This window comes from Cynocephalus volans, chromosome 7 (genome assembly GCF_027409185.1).
Source record: "Cynocephalus volans isolate mCynVol1 chromosome 7, mCynVol1.pri, whole genome shotgun sequence".
NCBI classification, from domain to species: Eukaryota; Metazoa; Chordata; class Mammalia; order Dermoptera; family Cynocephalidae; genus Cynocephalus; species Cynocephalus volans.
Genome location: NC_084466.1, coordinates 150024453 through 150051967, shown reverse-complemented (window position 1 = coordinate 150051967; position 27515 = coordinate 150024453). Strand labels below are relative to the sequence as shown.

The 27515-nt window shown below is 44.3% G+C and overlaps 1 protein-coding gene across 1 annotated transcript in view; it reads right to left on the bottom strand.

The window, feature by feature from the left end:
- Positions 1 to 24193, bottom strand: part of PLPP4 (phospholipid phosphatase 4) — a 130729-nt gene extending 106536 nt beyond the window's left edge. Inside the window, exon 1 of the mRNA XM_063103109.1 lies at positions 24138 to 24193. Within this exon, the coding sequence (XP_062959179.1) occupies positions 24138 to 24193 (56 nt within the window). The remainder of the gene's footprint in view (positions 1 to 24137) is intronic.
- Between the last annotated feature and the right edge of the window lie 3322 nt (positions 24194 to 27515).

The window sequence follows — 27515 nt, the reverse complement described above, 5'->3', positions numbered from 1 at the left end:
TCCTGTGTCAAGTGCTTTACAGAACTGGAGACTGATTCTACAATTTACAGCTGAGGTTCAGAGAGGTTGAGTGATCAGACCATGGTCACACAGCCATAAGTGGCGGCAAGGACTCAAACCCAGGGCTATCTGACTTCCAGTCCGTGAGGTCCTTCCATCGCCCTGCACTGCCTCGAGGCCTGCAGAAATCTACTGTGTGTTAACAATGCAGATGAGCGTGGCTACTTGCTGTCCCTGGGGTGGCAGGAGCTGGATCCAAGTGGGTCATACACTGAGGCAGTGAAGGGTCAGCTGCCGACCTGAAAACATCGAAAGAGGAGGCAGACACAAAGTCTGCGGCCACTGACTAATAGAAAAATTCCTACACTCATCAGATACTGGAGGAACTGCTGCTAGATGGCAAGACAGTAGAATCACAGCATCGGACATCCTTAGTGTTGGAATAAACAGCACCTACCAGCTCCTTACTAGCTGACCTTTGAACAAGGTCTCGGTGTCCCCATCTGCCCCATGGAGAACAAGAGCAGCAGCCCTCCAGAGAGGCTGGGAGGACTCAGCTGTATAAAGTGCCTGGCATCCAGGGAGAGCCCAGGAAGGCGTAGCCCTTGATGCTGTGGTCGTTGTTATGATCATCTTTCAACTCCTCCACTTCCAATCCTAAAATCCTCTCCACGATTTGGCATTTGCAGTTAACAGGTGACTCCTACCAAGCAAACAGCCCATATGTGGCTGGAGCGCCAATTGTTTTCAAGGAACGGAGTCATCCCTTCTCCCCCTCGTCCCCCATGCTGCCCTGGAATCTCTCACAATCGTCCCCACCCTCCTTCCTTGGCAGCCTGCCCGCGGTGCAGTCCCCAGCCATGTCTTTTCGTATTCTGGCTAAGCAGCCACAATTCCATCTCCCATTCCCCACAGGGCAAGGTCCTCAACACTATCACTCCTGGGTGGCTATAAGGCGGTCCGAGATCCAAGGAATGAGATTCAGACCCTAATCCATATTCTAGGAATGGACATGCCACCAACCAGGGCATCCACTGGGTGTCTGTTCTGTGCCAGTCACAGTGTCACTGCTTGGGGCAGAATGTCTAACAAGGCAGACACAGCCCCTGCCTATCAGGAAGGGGCTTTTTGGCCCAAAGGGGAAGCTGGACAATCAGGCAACAGCCACAGTTTGGTGAGCGCTCTAATGCGGGAGAAGGGGCACCAGCTGGGCACTCGGAAGGAAAGCATAACTCACCCTGCCTGCAGGCTCAGGGAAAGCACCTAGAGAAAGAAAGAGCCCAGCTGGTGCCTGAAAATCATGAGTTGGGTGAGGATATGGGAAAGAAAGACGGTGGAAAAGTGCTGTCCCAGCAGGAAGAGGAAGACTAGAGGGGGCAGGAGCAGTGCTAGGGGCCAGTTCAGCATCCTTTAGACCTGGATGTCCTGCTTCTGTTCATAGTATAGAAGACATAATTAATTTTAAAAACTAGCATCTAGGAAACTCATGGGCCTCACTGAATCCACAAACTGCCTTGCAGTCAGGCCTCTCTCATGGCGGGCACGTAATCCTGTTAGGGTTTACCTTGTTAGTTTCAGACTCATCATTCCTTTCAAGATTTTTATGAATCTTGATTCTATTATCCTACATATTAGCCTTCCATCCTGGTTTTGTGTCATTTGCAAATTTGATAAGCCTGCCTTCTATGTCTTTATCCAAGTTGCTGATAAAAACCTCGGACAGAGGAGGTCAGATTCAGAGTCCTGAGGCGTGGCCCTGGAAAGTGTCCCCAGCTGTGCCCAGATGCACAGCCCTCACCAGTCCTCTCTGGCTATGTTCCTTGTTCAACCTCAAACTATTGGATCAGTCAGAAGACATTCTGTCATGTGGGTGTCCAGGGGGCCACCACACTCAGTAACAAGAATTCCTTACTCGCCTAGGAGTCAACTGGCAAAACCATCCCTCTGTAAGAAGCAGCCAGAAATCACAAAGCCTCTGGGCATGCAGAGTACTAAAGCGCTGAACACGGGAGCTGTTCAGACAATCAAGCTAAATATTTTCCCCCTCATTTTACACACAGTTCTAACAAAGTGACTATCTTCTTTTAAGACCTTGGCAGATTAACAGCGGCAAATGGAAAGTGGAAAGGTAACACGGCTTAGGCAGAATACTGTCTGTGGCCCTCAAGAATAGAGCGAGCACCTTAAACTGTAAGAAACAAACCACAATAACTACAGTCTCCAGTCTGTGCATGGGAAAGGGGCCACACACCTCAGTAAACCAAAAAGGAATCATGTGACAACCTCTGGGACATTCGTCACCATTTTTTCACTAGCCATAGGTTAAATCATTTCTGTCATCCTTTGTTTTAGAATAAAAATAATGACTTTTTTTAAACAATGCATGATAATGTGTCATTAGTGGTGTGGGTAAACATTTATTCATCCGGCAAACACATCTTGTGCGCCACGATGAGCCAGGTCCTGCAGAATGGTGGAAAGGCATGCAGGACAGCAGCGACACCAACGAGCAAGGTCCCCGTGCTCACAGGGCCTACAGCCTGCTGAGCAGAGACAGACGGTAAACAGGGACACCAACAAATAACAGACAGCATCATCTCAGAGTGTGACAAATGCCATGAAAAAAATAAAACAGGATAATATGATAACGTGACAGAGTAGGGCATGGGGCACTAATCAGAATGCCCAGTGGAGACTTCTCTACCAAGGGACACTTAAACAGGACTGATGAGGAGAGCCAGCCAGATCAGGCACTGCTAGGAGGAATGTCACTTGGCACAATCTCTCTGGAGGGCAATTTGGCAAAGGAGGGGGGAGAATCCTTTGACCCAGAAATACGTCATCCAGAAATTAAGCCTAAGAACATAATCGGAAATGTGCACAGCGATGTCTATACCAGGATGTTCATCACAGTGCCATCTACAGCAACTAAAAACTAGGGACAGCCTACTAACATCCAACACCAGTGGGCTGCCTGTGTTCTACTGTTTGCCTTCATTTAATGGGCTGTGCTGCAGCTTTTTAAAAAGCGAGTTGAGGAAGAATATGTATTAGCACAGAAAACTGTTAAGGGCATAATGCCAAGTGAAAAAAATCAAGATACAAAATTTTATTTCAGATGAGACATATATTTTTTTTCTTTTTTATATTGATATTTTATTTATTTTACACCAAATGATTATACATATTTATGGGGCACAGAGTAATATTTTGATACATGTGTACAATGTGTGATGATCAAATCAAAAATATCCTATATTCTAATTATAGAATAGCCATCCCCACAAACATTTATCATTTCTTTGTGATGAGAACATTCGAACTCCTCTCTTCTAGCCATTTGAAAACATACAATGAATTATTGTTAATGACAGACACCTAGCACTACTATGGAATACTAGAACGTATTCTTCCTCTCTAGCTGTGGTTCTGTATCCATTAACCAACCTCCCTCAGTCTCCCCTCTCTCACCCTTCCAGCCTCTAGTTACCTCAATTCTACTCTCTACTTCTATGAGCTCACTTCTTTTAGCTCCCACGTATGAGTGAGAACACGCAATATTTATCTATCTTTGCCTGACATATTTCACTAAACATAACTCTTATACATTGTGGGCAGGAATGTAAATTAGCACAGATATTATGAAGAATATGGAGACTCCTCACAAAACTGAAAAGTGAAGTAGCATATGATCCAGCAATCCCACTGCTGGGTATTTATCCAAAGGAAAGGAAACCAGTATACCAAAGAGATATCTATACCCCTATGCTTATTCCAGCACTATTTATAGTAGCCAAGATATGGAGTCAACCTAAATGTCCATCAACAGATGAAAGGATAAAGAAAATGTGCTGTACACAGACAATGGAATACTACTCAGCCATTAAAAAGAATGAAATCATGTCATCCGCAGCCGTGCAAATGAGTCTGGCATACTTTTGTATAGAAAAAGAATTATGTACTATGGCAGAGGGGAGAAAAAGACTAAAAGAACACAAACCAAAATGTTAACTGTGGTTTTCTCTGGGTAGTAAAATCATAAATAATTTCATTTTCTTACCATTTTTTCTCTATATATTATATGTTTCCTACATCAGTCTATATTTGTTTCATTTTTTAAAAAAAATCACTTATTTAAATAAAGGGAAAGAATTCTAGCACAGATACCTTGTTTAAAAGCTATGGTTCTGGAAGAGGCAAGCTTCAGCTATGTGAGCAAAGCAGCCACAGTAAATAGCTCCCTCCCTGGGAAGAGGTGCAAAGCATCTGAGGATAGGGGGTCTATGCCTGGGGAAACGGGCCGGGCTCCCCAAGGACACCTCAGAAGAAGGTGAAACAGTCAGCTCTAGGCACAGGCTCTGATGGGGGCTGGAGACCTGGCAAGCCACTGTGTGTGTCTGGACATTTAACCAAACACACACACACACACACTCCCACACAAACCCACTGCCACCTCCTCCATCTCCCTGCTTGGTCCTGCCCTGCACAGCCTCTAAGTGGCAAAGTGCAATGAGGGAGGGTCACCCATCCCAGGGAGCTGACAGAGTGGCAAACCCATAGGGCATCTGGATGCCACCCCTGGTCTTTTTTCCACTAAGTTGCTTCCTGGAAAAGAAATTCATTCTCCTGGAGTGACACATGCCCTTTCTCAACTTGTCCCCTGAGACCCTCTGTATGTCTGAAGGACAAGCCTTGGCCCCTGTTTTACTGGACTCAGGCCCAGGAGATCCAGTGGCGAGAGCCCCTCCGTCCAGCAGACAGAAATGTGATCTGAAATCGCCTTACCACAGTCATTCATTCACTCAGTTAGCATTTCCTGAGCATCTATTAAGTGCCAGGCACACATCAGAGGTGGAAGGGGCAGGATGAACAAAGTAGCCAAGGCCCCTCCTCCCAAGGGGTTCACAGTCCAGTGGGGTAAATGCTTTCATGACCCAAGACCACGCAGAGAAATGACACCCAGACTTTCTTCCATCCGACACTGATTTACACTTAGGACTTGACCCCGTTCAGTGTGAAATCAAACCCATCTCAGGCCACAGCGAGACCTGCTTTCTGATTTCTCACTGGAGGCAGGACTTGTGGCTTCCAGCACAGCCAGCAGGAGAACGGAGAGTGATTTTCACAGCACTCCTCTCAGAAAGAAAGAAACAAACAAAAACTGACAATGGGAACACTTCTTTCTGGAGCACAATCTTCACAAAGTTCTTTTCTTTTTTAAAAACTTGAAATAATTACATTTAATCCAAAAATATTTTGACATACCTTTAGTTTCTCTGAGAGGGAAAAAGAAACCCCTCAGGCGGTAAAGTCTAAGTGCTGATACAGCAGGAGGGAGATTTTTTTTCTTAAAAAAACACAGTTCTCCTGGATTAATTCAAAGCAGGCATCTCACGTGCTTGAGAGGAAAATGAGAACCATGATTCAGTCTTCAGGCATAAAGTACACAGATAATTAATCAAGCTTCGCCCAGGGCTTTTGATGCTTTTTTTATGTTGGCTATTCTAAGGAAGAGACTGTTTTCCAACAATGTCTGCTGACATCCAGGGAGAGGTTCCATTTGTTAAAGAGAGAAACCACGGTTATGGTGAGTTAAGATTATTTTCATAAACAAGTGGCTCTTGCAGGCAAGACAAGGGTGACAAGAGGACCATTGGGAGATGGGCACAGAAAAAGGCATTTTGCTCTGAAGATGGGACAAGAGGAAGGGCAGGGTAATTCTGAGAGGAACACCCACGAACACAGCGATGACGGCCACGTCTGTGGCGTGATCCCTGTGTACCAACACCATAGCCAGCAGTAACTATGCCCTTCCCGACCCCATCCAGTAGGTGATCTTTTTACCCCTTCCCTGCTGAGTGGTAAACTAAGGAAGGACAGGTTGAAGCAATCCAAGAGGGGTGGAGGCAGCATTTGACCCCAGACTTCGGGCTCCAGATCCTGGGATCTTCACCACTAGACTCAACTGCATCTGAATATGGGTTGGCTGCAACCAAGATGCATGCTGGGCACAGTGGGCAGGAAGCCAGCATGTAGGAGGCTTGGGAAAAAGCATCCTCCACCCAACTGCAGCAACAGAGCAACAGGCACAGGGAGGTTTCACAGTCAGGTAGGACTGGATTCCAATTCCACCTCTGCCATATATCAGCAAATGACTGCTGGCAAATGACTCTTTGCCCCGAGCTTCTGTTTCCCCATCAGAGGAGGAGGTAGAGGAGAAATGACTTTGGGAAAAGCCATTAAAGGGCAGGGCCTGGACCTGGAGAGCTGGTGGCAGGGTCCACAGAGGAGGGCACAGCTGCCCCAGGCAAAGCTCATCCGTGGTGTCCCCCACAACTATTTTGCTCCCAGCTTCAATCACTGCCATTCTTTCCACCCAAGTCCCCAGCTCCACCATAGCCCCGATCTTGTGAGCGGGAGCAGTGAGGCAGGCATGGGACAGTATATATCCCTGTTCCTAGAGCCCGGCATAGCACCTGGCACAGCAGGGCTCGGTCGATGTATGTCCGAGGCAAAAGAAATGAAGAAAAAGAGGTGATTTCAGACATTATCTTAAGTGAGGGGAATGGACACTCTGCCCCTCCCCCCATGTCATCCCAGCACAAGGAAATGGACCAAAGAAGGTGAAGTGTCACCATCCACAGATATTCTGCCCAAAGCACACCTACTCCCAGTGAGTCGTGTGGTACCCTCTGGTGCTTCAAGCGGGTCTTTGTAGAAAGAAACCCCTCTGGAAACACCCACCCCTGAGCTTGAGGTTTCATCTCTCTTCCTGACACTCAAAACAAAGGCCACAGGAAACCTCAAGCCAGGGCAACCACGAGGAGGACAGGACACCACCCCGCAGCACACTTGCTAGAGACACACATTGTTTTCCGGGCATGTGAATTTGTGTCTCTTGTGCGTCCCACAGAAGTGTGACAAATACACTGAAGGGAACTCTCAGGACTTCCTTTAGAGCAAAGGTCTGTTTTAATAAAAAGCAGCTCTCCCAACTATCTGCCCCTCAAAGTCTTTCTAGAAACACAACTGCATTCAAATGATCCTAATAGGATTGGAAAGGACAGCCCCATTGTGCAGAACCCACATGTTATTAGGAACAGAGGAAGTTGCATGCCATGTGGGCCCATGAGGCTGAACATCAAGACCTTGCGATGCTAGGCTCACCTCTGCTACTGAAGGACAAGGAGGCTCCAGCAAGGCCCTCTGGTGAGAAAAAATAAAAGATTTTTTAAAAGGAAAAAGAATTTAAAGGAGGGGGATGGGTGAGACGATCCCTAAGGACCCTCCCAGATCAGACCTTGGGTACAACGTAACTCACTCCACAGTGCCATCTGGCCAAGTGTCAAGGTTCCATTTGCTTAGGATGTGCCAATCCTCCTCACGTCCAGGATTTTGCTGAGGCTGTCAAGGTCACTTAATTATCCGAAAGCCTCACTACCAGTCCCTTCTCTTCCCCTCCCCACCCAAATCTGATGTAAATTGTTCTAACACATGAAACACTCAATTTAAAATTTTCACTCAAAGCAGTGTTATTTCACTTATTAATAGTGTGACATTGGATGAGTTCTTTAACCTCTCTAAACTTTGGATTTCTCAGCCAAAAAAAAGAAATAATTATAAAATTCCTGCCCATAAAGTTATTTGAAGATTTAAGGAGTGAATTGCCTCAGCTCACTACCTGGCATATAGTGAGGTACTCAACAAATATTAGTTATTACTATAATTATCTCCTTCCCACCATCATCTCTAGAGCCAAAGATCTCCAGGATAACTTGCATCCAAAAATAAAAAATAAAAAATAAAAAATAAAAGCAGGGCATCTCTGTTTCATATGGGTTTTCAGAAATAAGGTATTAATATTTCAAAGTTTAATTTAATATGTTCTCATTTCATGACTAAGGATCTTTTCATTCACCCATACGACTGAATTAATACATATCTTTTATCATAATACATCCAGGAACCAAGTATTTCCATCATTTAAAACAAGAGAAATGTGGAACTTCTATACAACTCTGTCATCAGTATTACACCCTTTAATTCAGGGCTGATATGTCCAGACAAGACATCACAGAAAAGTAAATTCTGAGCCAACTTTTGGAAGATAGGTAGGACTTTAGGTAGGCAAAGTGGGACCATTTGATTGATGGCTCAGAAAACCATAAAAATATTCATGGTGAAAGTAACGATGGATTTTTTTTTAATATAATTTTGTAGGGCCAGCGCCGTGGCTCACTCGGGAGAGCGCAGTGCTGGTAGCACCGAGGCTGTGGGTTCAGATCCTATATAGGGATGGCCGGTGCACTCACTGGCTGAGCATGGTGCAGATCACACCGTGCCAAGGGTTGCGATCCCCTTACTGGTCCAAAAATATATATATATATATATATATATATTTTATATATATGAAAAATGAAAAACATAATCCCTATGTCAAGGAAAAATTTGAAAATCTCTTTAAAAACATCCAGTTCAAGATGGCTGATTGAACCCCATACATTCTCTCTTCCCTCTCAAAACAACACTGAAAAGAATAAAAACATAAACATCAATCCATATCCAGGCTGATAAGTCTCAAAAGGCACAAACCACCAAAGCAGAATAGTTTTTAAAAAATTAATAGAAAGATATAGCAGATAGAAATAAAATAATGGTACAACAAAGAAGAAACCTCCCAATAAAGGAGGTTAGTCACAGAAGTGAAACCCAAAATTCTGTGTACAAATTTCCTCAAATCATTGGCTAACTCAAATCATTTCCTTCAAACCAAAAACTGTAGTTTGCAGAGCAAGATTCCAAGGATCTTAGTAGAAAGTAACAGCTGCAGTTTAAAGAGTCAAGCGAGATTTAAGCAGGTAGCGAGTGCTAGGAGACAGACATGAAATTTCTCTGTGTTTAACTTTCCACTGAAACCTCAGAAGGGCCAAACCATAGGAGTAAAAAACCACATCCCAGCATTAAGGGATACAACTTTGTATCAAAGGCAAAATCAAAACAGATTTGCCCAAATATGGCCTAGAACCAAGGTCCCAAGGATTAAGATGACTCCAAAGTAAATTAAATGCATGCAAGAACACTTGTACTCAACACACTTAGAAGAAAATAACAATCCAAAAATCTCTACATATGTATGATTACAATGTCCAATATACAACAAAAAGTTACTAGACTTCCTGCAAAACAAAGCAAGGAAAATGTGAGCCACAAGCAACAGAAAAAAATCAGAACTAGAAATCATCTTGATGTTAAAATCAGCAGAAAAGGATTTTTGATTATAAATATGTTAAAAGATTTTAGGGAAAGATGAACACTGGTAAGCAGATGAAAAACACCGAAAGAGAAACTAAAACTCTAAAAAACAACCAGATGGAAATTCTAGAACTAAAGAAAATGAACATCTGAAATAAAACATTTATTGCATGAGCTTACCGAAAAGAATTGGTGAATCTGAAGAAAAATCAGTATTAATTATATTAAACTGAGTCAAGACAACCAACAGAGTGGGAGAAAATATTTGCAAAATATACATCTGACAAAGGATTAATATCCAGAATATATAAGGAACTCAAACAACTTTACAAGAAAAAAACAAGCAACCCAATTAAAAAATGGGCAAAAGAGCTAAGTAGGCATTTCTCAAGGAAGATAACAAATGGCCAACAGACATATGAAAAAATGCTCAACATCACTCAGCATCCGGGAAATGCAAATCAAAACCACACTGAGATACCATCTCACCCCAGTTAGGATGGCTAAAATCCAAAAGACTCTGAACGATAAATGCTGGCGAGGTTGCGGAGAAAAATGAACTCTCATACATTGTTGGTGGGACTGCAAAATGGTGCAGCCTCTATGGAAAATGGTATGGAGGTTCCTCAAACAATTGCAGATAGATCTACCATATGACCCAGCTATCCCACTGCTGGGAATATACCCAGAGGAATGGTAATCATCAAGTCGAAGGTATACCTGTTCCCCAATGTTCATTGCAGCATTCTTTACAATAGCTAAGAGTTGGAATAGCCCAAATGTCCATCATCGGATGAGTGGATACGGAAAATGTGGTATATTTACATGATGGAATACTACTCAGCTATAAAAAAGAATGAAATACTGCCATTTGCAACGACATGGATGGACCTAGAGAGAATTATATTAAGTGAAACAAGTCAGCCACAGAAAGAGAAATATCACATGTTCTCACTTATTGGTGGGAGCTAAAAATAAATAAATAAATTCACACACAAAAAAAAAACCCCAGGGGGGAGGGGCGAGAAGACATAACAATTACAATTCCTTGAAGTTGACACAACAAGCAAACAGAAAGGAAATTGTTGGGAGGGAGGGGGGAGAGGGAGGAGGGAGGGCGGTTTTGGTGATGGGCCACGATAACCAACCACATTGTATATTGACAAAATAAAATAAAATTTAAAAAAATAATAATAAAATAAAATAAACTGTGTCACAGAGAGAGAAAAGATTTTGAAATAAAATAGGACAGAGCATTCAAGACCTGTGGAACAATATCAAGCTGTTTAATATATGTGTAACTGAAGAACCAGAAGGAGGAGAGTGAGAGAATGAAACAAAAGAAATATTTGAAAAAATAATGTCTTAAGAATATTTAATTGATGAAATACACCAAACCACAGCTCCAAGAATTTCAATGAATGCAAGCAAGAAAAATACAAATGAGACCAACCTAGACACATCACAGTCAAATTGCAAAAAACAAACATAAAAAGAAAGTCTTAAAAGCAGCCAAGGGTAAAAACAAACTACATTCAGGAAAGCAACAATAACAGTAGCAGCTGACTTCTCATCAAAAACAGTGGGACCCACAAGACAATACAAAGACATCTTTAAACTGCAGAAAGAAAACTGTCAACCAAGAATTCTAAATTCAACAAAAATATCTTTCAAAAAAAAAAGGCAAAATAAAGACAATTCCAAGAAAACAAAAGCTGGGAAAATTCATCGCTAGCAACCCACACTACAAGAAATGCTAAAGAAAGTTCTTCAGGCTAAAGGGATATAATCCCAAAGGGAAAGCCAAATCTGAAAGAAGTAATAAAGAACATGCAGAATGGTAAATATATGGGTAAATTCTTTAAAAATTTTTAATTCTATAGAAGTATGTTTACTGTTTAAAGTAAAAATAACAAATGTTTTGTGGAATTTATACATGGAAGTGAAATCTATGACAAAGTGCCAAAGGCATGAGAGGAGAAATGAAAACATTCTGTCATAAGATTTTTACATTGTACATGAAATGGTGTAATATTGACTTAAGGGAGATAGTGATAAGTAAAAATTGTGTGTTGTAATTTCTAGAAAAACTACTACTAAATGTTTTTAAAGTGGTATAGATAAAAATTCAATGAAAACGATAAAAAGGAAAACTAACAAGTATTTGGTTAATCTAAAAGATAGAAGAAGAGGGATAAAGAACAGATGGAACAAATAGAAAACAAATAAGAAGGTGGTAGATTCAGACCTAACCACATCACTAATTGCATTAACTGTAAATGGCTTAACCACTAAAATTAAATGGCAGAGATTAGCTAGATAGATAAAAGTAAAAGATACAACTAAATACTATTTACAAGAGACATACTTGAAATATAAAAATACAGATAAGTTGAAAGTGAAAGGATAGAAAAAGATATTCTATGCAAACATTAATCTCAAGAAAGATAATGTAGCAGTTAATTAATGTTAGATAAAGTAGACTTCAAGAGAAGGAACATTAACACAAATAAAAATGAAAATTTAATAATGCTAAAAGGTCCGATTCATGAGAAGGAGATAAAATTTAGGAACGCTAACTAGAAATATATACATAGAAATTATGACATCTGAATCACTAAGGGAAAAAAAGGAGCTTTAGCAAAGAAAACTTGAGCTATTCAGTTAAAAGCAAGAAACAAGGGGAGAAAAAAAATTGAAATAAAGCACCACAAAAAGAGAATACAGAGTAAGTTGGCAGTAATATAACAAAACTTTAGTTATCTCAAAAAAAAAAAAAAAAAACCACCAACATGAAGGCTTTAATTATCCTGGTTTGACAGGGACAGCCTAACTTCAAATTTAAAAGACTACATTAAAAAGAGCAAATTTTAAAATGTGAGATTATAGAGGATTTGAATAGCACAGCTAACTTGCTTTAATATATTTAGAACTTTGTACCCACCAAACAGTAACTATTTATTATGTTCAAACTACATAAATTTATTTTAAAAATTGATTATGCATGTGGCCATGCAGAAAACCATAGCCAATTATAAAACATAGAAATCACACAAGCCATAGTTTCTGATCTCAGTACAATGGAGCTATTTTACCACTATCATTATCCATATTAGAGACTAGGAACCTGCAGCACAGAGAAACAAAGCAACATGCCAAAGTTTGCACAGCTGGTAAAGAGCAGATCAGTGTTCTGAACCCAGGTTTCCTGCCTCTAGAGTACAGCCTCCAGTCAACGCTCTGCTATACGCCTTCTAGGGGGAGGAGTAGAGAGGATAGGTGCCCTACAGATGCCTAAATATACTACAAAACTACAATATTAAAATGTTAATTGAGCAATAACCAAGCAAATAGATCATCAGAATAGGACTCAGTTGAAAATTCCATGGACATATGAAACTTGTATGTAATAAAGGTGTCACTAAGAAAATAATGGTTTACTTCATAATTAACAAACTGTTTGAGAGAAAAAAAGTTAAATCCTCTACTTCACTCCATAAATAACCAATACATTGGGAATTATTAAAACTTAAGAACAAAAGTATAAAATCCTAGACAATACAGAAGAATACTGTTTTACAAGAGAAAGGACTTCCTAAATGAGGCTGAAACTCTGAAACCCTAAATGAAAAGACTAATCAATTTAACTACCTAAAAATTAAAACTCAACATAATAAGAGAACTCACAAAAAAACTTAAAAGTCAACCATAGACATGGAGAAAATATTTGCAATATATGAAAGAAAAGATTAATATCTACAAGGTCTAAAACACTTGTACACATCAGTAAGATCAATCAGAGATCCAATAGAAACATGGATAAAGGAAAAAGATATTCCACTGATGAAATACAAACTGTTCATACACGTGGAAAAGATGCTCAACAATAAACATAGAGAAGTGAAAAGTAAAGCAAATGTTCATTCACTCCCATGGCAGAAATATAAAAAACATTAACATCCAGCATTGGCAAGGACATTAAAAATAGAAACCTTCACACGCTGTTGGTGAAATGTAAGTACGGATGGTCCTTTGGGTGGACAATTTGGCAAGGTCCATCAAAATTTAAAACACATGTGCCCTTTGATCCAGAAAATTCATTGCAAAAGTTTATCATGCAGCAACACTTGAACAGGTGCACTACAATGTATGCACAAATGCAATGTTATTTGTCATAACAAATAATGAAAATAAAATTCCACGAAGAGGTTACTACAATGAAACATCACACAGCCAGTAAAAAGAATCAAGTAAATCTTTAGAGATAGAAAATATCTCCAAGATGTATCAAATTAAAAAATAAACTATACATAAAATGTGTCTCCAGTGTTTTTTTAAATCATAAATAAATCTGTATCAAAAAATTTCGCTCTAGAAAGTAAAGGAAATGGAACTGGCAGAGAGAGGTGAAGGGGTTCAAGGAGACTTACACTTTTTGTATTGTTTTAATTTTTACAAATACCTTATAATCTTAAAAAAAAATTAAGTGAGGGGAAATATGTCCATTCCCATCACATTCACCTTTTTGTAATCCTAATATGCACCCAAATAAGACATATTTCAAATAGTTGCAACTCTGAGATATACTTTCATATAGTGATTTTTTTATGTAACTGTTACATCATAAAATTTCACCATGTTTCTTCATGATTTTTAAAATGATTCTTTTAATAGCTATATAATATTCTCTGCGTGTCCATAATTTACCAAGCCATCTTCAAATGCTGATCATTTGAGTTTTAATTTATTTTTATTTAACAAATGTATTTTCTTTACTTTGTAGGGAACAGCAACGAACATCTTTACACATGAGGATTTCTGTGTCTCTTACATTAGTGCCTCATGTATTTTTTCCAAGAATTCTAAGTTAGAGGGCAGGAAGAATTTTATGGCTGTGTATGCACTGTAATATTGCTCTTCAAAAGGGTTAGGCTCATTTATAATTCCACCTGCAGCATCTAATCACATGTGCTTCAACACAAATTTGTACATTCTGGATGTTAATCTTAATGATATTTCTTAAATATTTTAGTTGATGTGAAATGCAGAAAGGTTGATTTTTGACACATTTCCACTTTAAACATTTCTAAATCAATCACAAGAAAACTCATCCAGTGCCCCACCCAGCGGTATTTCATTGGCTTCTCTTTTTTTCCCATAACAAGAAACACCTATATTGATTTTCCTGATTATGTATGAAAGTAATAAATGTTTACTGTAAAATAATTTAGACAATAAATAGCATGAATAAAAAGCAAGTATTACATAATCCCATCATCCCGAAATAACCACCATCACAATTTTATGTATGTTTATAAACATCTTTTTTACAGATATAGGCACAAATTGATTATATTACATTACCACATTCAAATAGCCTTATGCATACTTTTGTAACCTGCTTTTATCACTTAACATCAGTTTATAGATGTCTTCCCAAGTCAACAAACAGTTATCTACATAACTAATTTTAGTGGCTGCACATTCTTTCTTTTTTAATTTGTTTTTATTGAAATATAATTGAGGGACCAGCCTGTGGCTCCCTTGGGAGAGTGCGATGCTGATAACACCAAGGCCACGGGTTTGGATCCCTATATAGGGGTGGCCGGTTAGCTCACTTGGGAGAGCGTGGTGCTGACAACACCAAGTCAAGGGTTAAGATCCCCTTACCAAACATCTTTTAAAAAAAAAAAAAGAACTATAATTGATTGTACATATCTATTAGGTACAGAGTTGAATATCAATACCTATGTGCAATAGGTGATGCTCAAATCAGAAAAATTACTATATTCAACATTATCTAATGTAATCATTTTTCATGGTCCTTTACCACATTCTTTCATAGTATCATATAAAAAACTCATGCTAATCTATACTCAGTGTTATTTTGTCCTTTTCAGATGCACATCTTGCATTTCTATAGAAACCACAGATTTAAAGCTGTATTCGTTATTTGTATTTTTGTTAGTTCCCCGTTCATATCCATTGCTCATTTTTCTATTAAAGAGCTCTTCTCTTTTCTTACTGATTGGTAGGAGCTCTCAAATACGGGAGGAATTAACTCTTTACTCTGTAAATTAGGACAACAACATCACCTCCTGAGGGACTGTAATGATTGAACCATCTACTGTGTGGCAAGCGCCTAGTGTACAGTAGGGGGTAAAGCTCTCCTCTGACTAGGTAGTAGGCATCCCCTTTCCTTCTCTACCTCCCTTCCTTCCTATATCCAGGTGGACATAAATGTCAATTAAATATACATACATATATATATATATATATATATATACACACACACATATATATATATACAATTTCTTTTTCTCAATGGCTTCTTGGCTAATTATTCAAAATGCCTCCACCACACTTTCTAAATCCTAGTTCAAGGCTCAGCTCTCTCCTGCAGTGCTGAGCGCTATTATACTCATTATTATTAGGTTGCGGTATTACGCATCTTATAAGTGACCTATATTTCTACCTCTGTCACAGGAAGGAAAGGAGGTGGAGGAAGGAAATGAGGCTTTAGCACTCTCTATGTGCCATCTTCATACTAGGCACCTGTCACACATTACACTACTTCATCTTTACAACCTCCCTAGGAGATGAAATTGTGTCCCCATTTTACAGATGGGAAGCTGGGTCACAATGCCATGCTCCCTGCCCACCTTCAGAGTGGGGATCCAGCTTCAGGCTTCCTTGTGTCACTTGCCAGGCTCATCCCGTACTTTACAGATGGTAGCTACCCAACAGATGGAGATGAGACAGCGTACAGACTAGATATCTCTCTTAGAGCAATAGCTGAACAAACAGAAGCCAAACTCTTCTTTTAAAACCTCTGATGAATAACCCAGCATTTCTACTCCTACCTGTATACCCAACGGAAATTACAAATATGTTCACCAGAATACAGTAGCAGCATTACGCTTAATAGCCAAAACAATAAATAACCCAGATATCCATATACAGTAAAATGGAATGCAGCCATACAATGGAATGTCCAAAACAAGAATAAACAAATTACAACTACCCACAACAACATGAATGAATCTCAAAAGCATATTGAGCAAAAAAAGCCGCAAAAAAGCCACAGAAAAGAGCACACGGTCTATGATTCCGTTTATACAGAGTACAAAAACGGTGCTAGACGTGAGGGTGACAGTGACCCTCAGGGGTGGTAAATAGAGGCTTGGCAGGTGGGGGTGTTCTGGGCAGCTGTACAATTATGAATAGCACACTTTTCTTTGCATATGTTATTTTTAGGAAGAACTAAATGAAATTCACGATTTTGTAGGTCAAAACAGTCAAATATCAGCAATTTCATATGGTTCAAACTAAAACTTCAATAAGAACGTTTTTTTAAAACCCTCTGGTAAAGGAGAAAGAAATGCCCAGCATTGATTGGCAGACTGCCACCTTTCTGGAAACCAACCTGAATGTTCCTGCAGCTTCTGACCCTGTTTTTTTGGCTTCTCTGTCTTTAGTGGAGACAGAGTAACAACTGGTCCCTCACTTCTGCGTGACAATTTTCCACAGGCACATACTTAAAGACTGTGATTAAGCCGTCCCCACTTCTGCACAGTCCTGCACAGTCCCCGCTTCTCTCAGCTTCCTGTCACCCTTCCCGGCATCTCAAGCTTCCACTTGAACATGAGGACCCACTGGCCCGCAGCGATCTCACCTGAATTAGCTTCCTCACTATAAACCAGTGTTTTGAATCCATCCACACAGAAGAGCTAGATTATATTTTTTAAAGAAGCAATATTACTAAGATAATTTTTATATTTACAAACACTATCACAGAAAAATAGAGATACTGAGCTTTTACAAGCCTTGTGGGGGTCATTAATGGTATAATCTTTATAACTAATTGAGAAAACTTTATCCACAAGTTATGAAACTAATGATCTCCTTTTGTAGTGTTATAAGCATTTATCTCCCTGTGGGAAAACATCATCAATTCTCAGAATTCTGGGTACAGCCAACTCACTTTATAGTGGCAAATAATATTTTAAGCAGAAGGACGTTCCACTTATCAGATGACAAGGCAGAAGCCTTCCCAGGAGGGGAAAAGAAGCACCAGGACTTGCCCGGTCCAGCAGGCACAAGGGGGTGGAGAGGGTATCTGATGAAAAGAGCTTCTAACTGAGCTCTGTGTGACGGAAACAGACTCTGAAGCAAACAGTGAGGATACAGTATTTTCCTTCTATGGTATCTAATGCAGCTACGCTGATAACACTTTTGATTGGATATTCTAGAATCACTGTTGTAAGGGGCCAGCAATTTAAGCCCCCAGAAGTTACAGAGCTGAGACCACCCCACCCCAGCCATGGAGGTCCGGCTCACTGAACGAACTCATGGCAGGTTACATAACCTATATTTGGGGGCTAAAAGGAATCATTTGAAATATACTGAAAGGAATTTATCTTTTCTAGAAATCCTGTAGTAAATCATTTGTAATAAGAATACCATTAGCTACCTATGGTGTTTCTCTTCAGTGTACATTATGGATTCATTTTAATAAAAGCATAATAATGACATTGCCATTTGTTAAGCGCCTACAATGAGCTGAGTATTGTCTCATTTAATGCTCACAAGCCTTACATTCATGGATACTGTCAGAATTCCCATTGAATAGATGGAAAAACAAAGACTTAAGCTGGATACTTTGCCTGAAAGTTCCCACAGCTAATAAGTGGCAAAAACAGGATTTAAGCCCCAGCAACTTGATGCCAAAGGCCACACTCATAACCATTACGCTATCCTGCCATTCGTAGACACTACATATATGTAATAGGGATTAACAAGAGTGGGCAGAAGACACCTAATTTTTGTTATATGTACTGTGAGCAATTAAAGCACAGTGTCTAATAAAATCCAATGAAGTTGAATATTATCTCCATTTCCCACATGAAGAAACTGAGGTTCAAAGATTTTAGGCAACTTGCTATTTAGTGGCAGAGCCAAAATCCAAACACAGACCTGTCTAGCTTCAAACCCTATGGTCTTTTATTATGCCAAAGTGCCTCAAACAACTCTTTGGAAACTTGTTTTCTGAGAGTGAGCAAAGTTATCATAGATGTATCAGTTAGATAGAACAGACTAAAGCTGCAATAGCTACACAGCCACCAGTTCTCAGTTAACAGAAAAGGTTTCCTTCTTTCCCACTCAGTCCACTTCCAGCAGTGTGACTGTCCAGGGCGTCTGTCCTGCTATCTCTGTCCTGCAGCTCTGCCATCTCACCACACAGATCTGTACTCCTCACGGAGGGGATTTATGCTCATCACATGGCCCCATCTAATTTCACAGCAGGGGTTTGGGAGGGTAGTCTCCCATATGGCCAGGAAGGAGGGAAGCAGCAGAGGAGACACTCAAATTACTGCAACATCAGAAGTTCCCAAAGATGGTGGGCAGAGGAGCCCCTGTTCAAAATGCAGATTCCAGGGCCCCATTCTTTATGTCAATTCAGTTAGGTTTGCACTGGGCCCCAGCTGATTCTGACCAGCCCTTAAGAAGCCTTGCTCTGGATTAATGCAGAACATTCAAAAGTCTATAAAAATGATTATTGGAAATTGAGTCAGAGGCACTGACCATGATCATGCCAAGGCCAGGATGGAAATGTGGGGCAAGAGAGGAAGATGAAGATGGAATCCTGGCCTTCAGAGCACAGCAGTCACAGCCCAGAGCCAGGCATGGACATGACTGACCAACACAAAAGGCAGAATAAACCATGTGCACACAGACAGCAGTAACGAGGAGGAGCAGCGGCAGCAGAGCTGGGTACTGTCACTCACAGGAGTAAACAGGGCCCACGTGCCCAGGGAACGGTCCCTTTCCATCATGGGGCAAATACCTGAGCATGGCACTTTTCTGTTGCAAGTCTCCGGGGTTCCCAGGTTATTGTCTCTATGGGAACGTCCACACTTGCCATTCTCGTCCCAGGCTCATTTCCTGTCACCTCCACACGCCACCCACCCTGAAACCCACACTGAGGCCACACCTAACAATCTGATCCCCACCCACCATGTGCCTCCACACCTCCACGCCTTTACCCTGCAAGAATGTCCTTGGGCCCAGGCCTGTACACCTGGCATTCACTGCTCAAGGCTCAGGTGAGATGGCAGCTCTGGGCAGCCTTCCCTGGCACTCTCCCAGAATTAATTAATCCCTCCTTCTCAGTAAAAGTGAGCACTATGCTCCAACTGCCACAACTGCCACTAGCCTGGAGTCCTAGACTGGCCCCTTAGAGGTAATAATGACAGATCTGTTAGTTATTGTCCATATTTCAAAAATCTACCCGACATCCTGGGCCCCCAGGTAAGTCACCTGGGCCAGCTAAAGCACAAAGTTTCTCTGTGCCTTGTCGGAATTACACCATCCAAAGTTTACTAAGAAGGGGAAAGAAAATAAATACTACAAGGGCAGGCACCTAGAAGAGGCCAAAAAAGGATCTGGATGAATAATGAAAGAGAATGTTTGGAGGCAAAGCTTTCAAAACCAGAGATGGCGTACATGAAAAATAACAAATAGTGGCTCTCTGTGTGCTTGTTCTGTAGGACCGTGAGCTTGCTGGAGGCCACCTTCCCTCCCTTCTCCTCTCGTCCCCAGCACCTGGCACAGGCCCCCTACATAAGACAGGCTCAAAGAAGGATGCTGGATTGACACGAGGGGAGGCAAACACCATTACTTGAGCACCCCAGCATCCTGAGAAGACTCACAGCTCCTGGAGGGTCCCTGCAGACAGGGAGACACCAGGAGGCACAGGGACCATGGGAGGGCAGGGGGAACTCAGGAAACCCAGGCGGGCAGGTAAAAGAAGCAGACTACCTGCCCCCTGATCCAGCATTTTAGATTGCCATCATCTTTCCAGGGTCCCTTTTGCAGTGCTGTAAATAAAGGGCTTTGTGAACTAACTGACGTTCTGGGCCAATGCCCCACAGCAGCGGGACAGAGCAGTGCGCTCCTGTTTCTTCACCACCGTTGATGTTCTTACCAGCCATTTACCCACCACATCTTGCCCCCCAAATCTGTGACATGCCCCAATCCATCTCCTAGGGAGTGTGCACCACCACGGCCACCTCCCTCACCTCTGAGGTGTCTTCCTAAGATTTGATTTTAGAGCTAGAGGGACATCTGTTCCCACATGTTACTGCAGACAGCGTGCAGCTGCTTCTGTGGGGCTACCAGGTCACAGAAGGAGGCTGCTTACAGCATGTGGTCATTCTCTCCCCAGTCCGGAAGCCTGCTGCTGGAAGCATCCTGTCTCAGTGGCTGACGGCTTTGGGACCTGGGATTAACTGCCTTTTTGAATGTGGGTGACACCTCCTGCTCACTGAGCGTCTTCAGGCAAACTACTCCATCTTTCTAAACCTTCGTTTCTTTATCCATAAAGTGGGATGATGAACAGCTGGCACCTCAAGTGAGATGAGGCGTAAAAGAGAAATCACATGGGCTGTCTTCTGCACATAGTAAGCCCTGGGCTGACAACCCCAGCTGCCAATTCTTTCTGAAGCGAGGTGGTTAGGAGTCCAGACAACGTAGTTGGAGTGTCTAGATTGAGGTCTCAGAGCCAGCCTGATGAGCTCTGTTACTTGGGAAGTTCCTTCATTTGACTGTGCTTCAGTTTTTTCATCCATGATGAAGAAATATCAATAAACCCCCTTTGTCAGGTTAAATGGCATGTGTGATCGTCTTCATTATTGCCTGACACGTAGTAAGCCCTCAATAAATGGTAGCCAGTGTACTCACAACTGTAGCAAAAGCATACTCGTACAGTAGTGTCTACCACTGTCTGCTGAGCTGTCACCAGTCCCCTCGTCTCCACACTGTGTGCTTGCTCAGCAAGGTCAGCACTGGCTGTGGCATTTGTGGAAACACTCACAGACTCTCTCTCCTGGAAACTCAGGTGGCAGCAGGACAGAGAAAGCCCCCAGGTGCTTCTCCTCCCTGCCCACAGTCCATGAGCAAGAGCAATAGGGCTGGAGGCCCACACAGCCCACACTACTAAATGCAACCTCAAAGCTACACACTGTACTTTGATTTTTCCTAATCTTTGGATTCCTGCAACCAAATTATCTCCTGTTGGATTAAACTTTATGTGCCAGTGCTGATTTGCATTACTCTTTACTAATTTTCTTCCCAGCAATTTGAGGCTCTCAAGCAGGACTGCCCAAAAGGCACTGAGCACCTATGGGTGTGCCCACGGAGCAACCTTTCAGAATCCTGAATGCACCACTTCAGCACTGTACCTGATGCACAAACAGGAAACTGATTCCTTAAGAGTCAGCCAAGGAAAGCTCATGGCCCTACTACCCATGGGTCCAAAGTGCATTTCATTAGCTCTCACTTGGAATCTCCAGGGGCCCATGTGGGCCAAGGGCACCGGGATCCATGCTCTCAGGCAGAGAAAATGTGGTCAGAGAATGGGCACATCTACAGGTGACGTTTCCCCAGAGGCATAAGTGTGCAAAAAAGTAAGATACAATCCCCACCCGAAAAAAACTATTCTCTCATCCTGAGAAATAGGGTAGAAATACCAAACAACTATATGATGAAATATATCAGCTAGATTGGACACTACAGCAGGGAAATCTGATTCAGCTTGCCCGGAGGAAATTTCTAAACCCATCCGTGCTGCAGAGACCACCATCTCCACAAGCAGAGGTGGGGCCAACTCTCTGAATCTCGCCATCACTCCAGTGCTGGCAAAGAAAGAACAAAACGTCCCCCCAAAAGCCAGCCTCTGTCAAGGTACCAGGAGCTCATCTGAGAAAACAAAGGGTCATCTGTATCCGTGTGCTCCTGGCCGTCCTTTCAGAAGTCGCAAGTCTTTATCTGCCTGATGATAACAGCATCTGAACAACCAAGAGCCTCCCCCAGGGAGGCTTGCATCAGTACCAAAGCTGGTCTTCGCAGGTAAAAGAGCCACAAGTGAAACATACTGCTAACATTTCCAATTTGATACGGAACTTGGGAATCATCCAAAAATGCCATCAATGCCCATGTGTGTTCTTCTAGGGGAGGAGATAGCAGATCCCCCATTAAGTAATACAAGGGAGAACTTAGGAGAAAAAAATGTAAACCGGCTCTCTGGTTTTTACCTAACAATCTTAGAGAAAGCACAAGTGAATAAACAGTAATTACCACGTTTTCAAATTCACTACACAGACCATTGTATATTTGTAAACATCTCCTAAATGTCTGAGGGGATAGTTGAAGGGAAACCTGAAAACACTACAAATATTTTATATATTACTAGATACTTTTTTAAAATCTAAGTCCTACCAGCAATCAAACCAGATAGCCTAAAAGTCTATCTCAGTTTATTTCAGCATTTTTCACACATTCACCCAACAAATGTTAAAATTCTACTGTTCATTGAACACTATTTTATCATTTATATTACATAATATTTTAATAGGGTTTTAGCCTATCTGCCAAGTGGAAACTGTCTCTATCTGATCATACAGCAATCACTAGTTCTAATGTATATTCCAAAGACAGAAAAATAGAGTAGGAGAAGGGAAAAGTGCTTTGTTTTTTTTCAAATGCATCAAGACCCAACTGAAGTTCTTGTCCCTTCTTCCCAGTGAATAACACTAGTGTTCCTTCAGTCAGAAGGCGGGAGGGGGGTTGCCCGCATCTGGGGGAGCTCACGGCCTTTTCTGATGGTGTGAATAAATACTCCGGATGAATTTAATCCCTAGTAAAGAAAACCATGCAAGAAAGGGCATTTCTTTACATGTACATACCCTGGGTCCACGGAGCAAAAGTCATCTCTGACACAGCACACCTGTCATGAGTGACCCGTTTGGGGGCAGAAATCCAGAGAGAGGCTCCTGCTTGGCTCAATGGGGCTTTTCCCCAAAAATGGCAAATCCAGGAAGTTCATGCAACTTTTATACTTAAAATGTCAGAAAACAGCCATGGGGAGAGAAGGAGAGAAAATCTGACCTGCTAATGGAAGGACGTGTGCAGGTGTGGGCGCCTGGGTGACAAAGGCTCACGGGGGACTGTGGGGTGGGTCTGCGCTGGTGTTCCAGGCTCTGATGTGAAAGGCAGAGATGCGACAGCTCCCTGCTGCTTGGGGCCCCGTGGCCACTGAGCTGAGGGTCTCCGAGGTGCCATAGGCACAGTCACCCCTAAAAGAACCTGCGCCAGGGCCCCCTCCTCTACCTGGGATTGTTCTACCCAAGATCAATCGTTCCCCGGTACCCGGCTCAGAGCCACCTCGGGCATTCCGCTGCTGCCCCAGGGGACCGCCGCGCCCGAAGCCGACCTCGACCCGGCCCAGAGCTCCAGGACGTGTCCAGCGCGCGCCCGGGCTGCGGCGCCTGACTTCCCGAGCCTCCGCAGCAACAGTTCTCCAGCGGGAGAAGTCCCGCAGACGCCTCCCGGGAAGACGCTCCGCAGGACCGCGGGCGCTGGACCCAGCCTGGCCCTGGGCACGGCGGTGGGCGGCGGGAGATGAGACCAGGCGCAAAGACTGCCAGCGTCGCCTGGGAACATCACACCGGAGAAACTTCCCGAGGGCGCGGGCCAGGGTGCGCGTCCCAGTCCAGGGGAGCAGCCCAGAATCCCCCGAGCAGGTGGTGCGAGGCCGGCGAGGGGACAGAGTGGCGGCCGGCCCGGATCCCGGGGACGGATGGGGGGTGGCGGAAGAAGGTCCCCGGTCCACCGCGCGCGGGTCGCTCCGCGCCGAGGGTCCCAGGATTGGGAGGGAGGGCCTCTCTGGATGCCCTAGGACACCTCCCGGGCACCGGGCAGGGAGGGGACCTCGATCCCAGGCCCCGGACGGACGCGGCGGCGCAAAAAAAAAAGTTGGGGCGCCCAGAGGCTCGGTCGGTGGGTCCCCGCGCCGGTGCGCCCCGCCTGCGGGCGCCACTACTTACACGAAGACCCCGAAGAGCAGGGCGCGCACCCCGATCTCGATGGCCAGCTCCCGCATGCTGCGGCCCGAGCAGCTCCCGCGGCGGCGGCGGCGGCGGTGCTCTCCGCGGCTCCCGCAGCTCGGCTGGCGCCGGCTCGCTAGACCCTGGGCTGCGAGGGAGGCGCGCTCCAGGCCGCGGGCGGGGGCGGGAGGCGGGCGCCGGGCGGGGGCGGGCGGGCGGCGCGGAGGGCTCGGCTCCAACCTCGCGTCTCGGGCCCCGGGGCTCCCGGACGCTTCGGGCCCCGAGTCCCCGCGCGGAGCAGGGGGCGCCTCGGGGACTCCCGGCTCCCTCTCGCCGGACGCCGCCTCCGCGCCCGCGGCCCGGGGAGGGGAAGCCCGGGGAAGCCCCGCCGCCGCCGCCGTGGCCGCCGCCGCCGCCGCCCCTGCGCGCTCCCCGGCTCCCCCGCCAGTGGGCGGCCCCTGGGCTCGGCGCCCGGGCAGCGAGCTCGCCGGGGCTCCGCCCGCGGCCCCTCTGCGGCTCCGGGCTCTGCCTCCGACTCCCGCGCTCCGTCTCTGGCTCCCTGGCACACGCACGCACGTGGGCATGTGGCCCACGAGCTTCGGCGGGGTTCTCGTGGGCTCAGGGCAGCCCCCTCTGTCCCTGCCGTGGAGCGCTCCCTCGCTCCGGTTTTCTGCCCTCCCTTCACCCTTCCAACCTGAAACTCTTTTTTCTAGGAAGTTCCCCCGAGATCACTCGCAGGCTTCGCTTTGCTCTCAGGAGGTGCCAGCCGGGTTCCAAAGCCCTGGCACAGAATGAGGGCAAAGGTGAGCGTGGCCCCCCGCCATGCCATCAGAGCCAGGTGGCCCTGGGGGTGGGAACTCCCCCACCTCCCATCACCTCTCCCCGGTGATCGGAGCTTTGGACTGCTGTGCTGTGACAGAGGGGGAAAAGCGTTGGGCACGGTGCCTGCCCGCGATGGGCGTCAGAGTCGCTCATCGCTGACTCAGCGTTCAGCCAGCCCCGCAGCAGGTGGAACCAGGAGCCTCATCCTCGGGGTTCAGAGCCAACAGGCCAACCCTTGCGGGTGGCCTGGGGGTCACGACCACTGCTTGGCTTGGCTTTCCCGTCACCTGTTGGGATTATGTATACTTCTCTTAGCATTTGAACTTCTTGGCTTTTCTAATTAAAACCAAATAGACATTCAAAATGCAAAACTTGCAACAATCATAACCCTTAGGTTGTTCCAGGCTGTGGAGCCCAGGCTGCTCCTGGGTTTTAGGAGAGACCGAACCAGGATTTTGTGAGCAAGACAAACAAATTAGAAGGTAGTTTCTGAGACTGAGGTGCTATATCTCAGTCTTGGATAAAAGGGGGAGTAGCTAGCAAGGAGACCTTAGGGGGAGTGCTAAAGGCAAACAGATGCTAACTCCAAAGGAAACCAATGACAGATACCTGAGCCAAGACATCTCAGGGGCTCAGGAGAGAGAGGCCGGTAGCGGAGGAGTGAGCCAGGCTCTGGAAGGGACTTCATTCTGGAGGCCCCAAGGCAGTGGCTGCATCTGCTTTGCTCATCACCCTATACAGATGCCCAGCACACCGTGGGTGCTTGGTGTTTAGTGAATGAATGACTAAATGAATGAATGACTATACATCTCATCAGGCACAGGGGGTGTCAGGTGCAGGTGGAGGAGTAAGGACTTGTAGGCAGGAGGTATGGTTCTGCCTCTGCTGTATCTTGGGCCCAGCAGCCACACTGGACACAACAGGACTCCCATGGATTGGTAAAGCGGTATAGGGGAGAACATAGGCCACCCAGGGAACTCTAATGACCTAGATCTGAGACTGTCAGGTGGTCATATTCTAGAAGGGGATACTAACAAGAGCCCCGGATCTTGAGATATCACTTATGTATAAGCATCAACTGAGCACAGCCTGTGCAAAGCCACGTGCTGGGTGCTAAAATTCATAATCCATTTCTGCCCTCAAGAAGATGGTGAGCCAACAAAAAACAAAGAAACATCAGAGAACTATGTAAAATCATATTAATAACTCCCAAAGAAGTGTTTCAGAAAACTGGATCGCTCAAAGGTAAAATGTTGGAGCATCCCTTTGGTCTGAGGTGGCCAGAGGGGACAGCCTCACAGAGGAGAGTTGCCATTTATAAGGCAAAGAAGGTAATCAGAAAGAGGGGAAATTCCTGGTGAGGCCAAGAGTGTAGGTGCAGAGGGGCAGAAAATGGAAGGGGTTTGGAGGGCTTAGTAGGTCAACTCACTGGCAGCGCAGAGGGGCGAGCCAACTAGGTTGGTGGAGGAGGCCTAGTTGTCACAGTCCTGCAACCAGAGTCTGTTTTAGAGATCACAAAATTAGACTCTTTGTGCCACATTATGTTTATTATTTTTTTGAGAGAGAGAATCTGAAAGGGCTTGTGACTTCATTGCTGTAGTCATTAAGAAATGACTTTGAAACACGTAGATCTAAAGAGCTGCCCAATTAAACCCCTCATTTCATGCCTGAATTTATTCTATACTAGCCCAACCAAGTGATCTTCTTGTGCAAGTTGCAAATCCTGCCACTGAAAAGGCATTTACGCTCTAAGGAGCTTGTGCCTTCTTCAGACAGCTCTGTTGAAAGCTCTGCGTCACAGGGAACTGCAACACACCAGCCTGCAACTTACAGCAATGCATTAGTTTTGCCTCACCTGCACCCAGGCCCTGCCCACCAGCTGGGCTCTGACACAGAACAGGTATAGGCAGAGCTTCTGTGGTCGCAAACAACAGATGGCTCAACCTAAACTTATTTAAGACAAAACAATTTAAGTCCTGTGGAAGATCAGGCTTGAGGCACAACTGGAATCAGAGTACAAGCAACGTCATCAGGACTTGGTTCTTTTCAACTCTCTACTCTGCACTGAATTGGCTTCAGTCTCGGGCTCCTGGTAGTTTCAAAATAGCTGCAAGAATTCCAGCTCTATATCCTCTCAGGCTCAAGTCTGGCAAGAAAGACCTCTGCCTTGGTCCCAGCACTCCCAGAAAAATATCATTGAATGTCATTGTTGCTGCCAATTTTGATCCTATCACTGTGGCCAGGGAATCCTGATTGATTGATTCTCTCAGGCCTGGGTCACATGCTTCATCCCTACCCATGGCCTGAGAATGAGACTGAATGACTCATTCATACCCAAATGACTGAGAAAGGGGGCAAGGTGAACCCACAAACAGAGCGCTGACCTGCAGGAGTAGGGAGAATGTTTGAGGGGGAGGCAAATAACCAAGAGCCACCCCCTTCCATGTCACAGCCATGCAGATTGAAGACCACTAGTGCACCTCCCTGCATTCTTGTCCAACCCCAGGATCGTTAACCAATAAAAGAGAGTTATTCTGGATGCTTCATGATAAGACT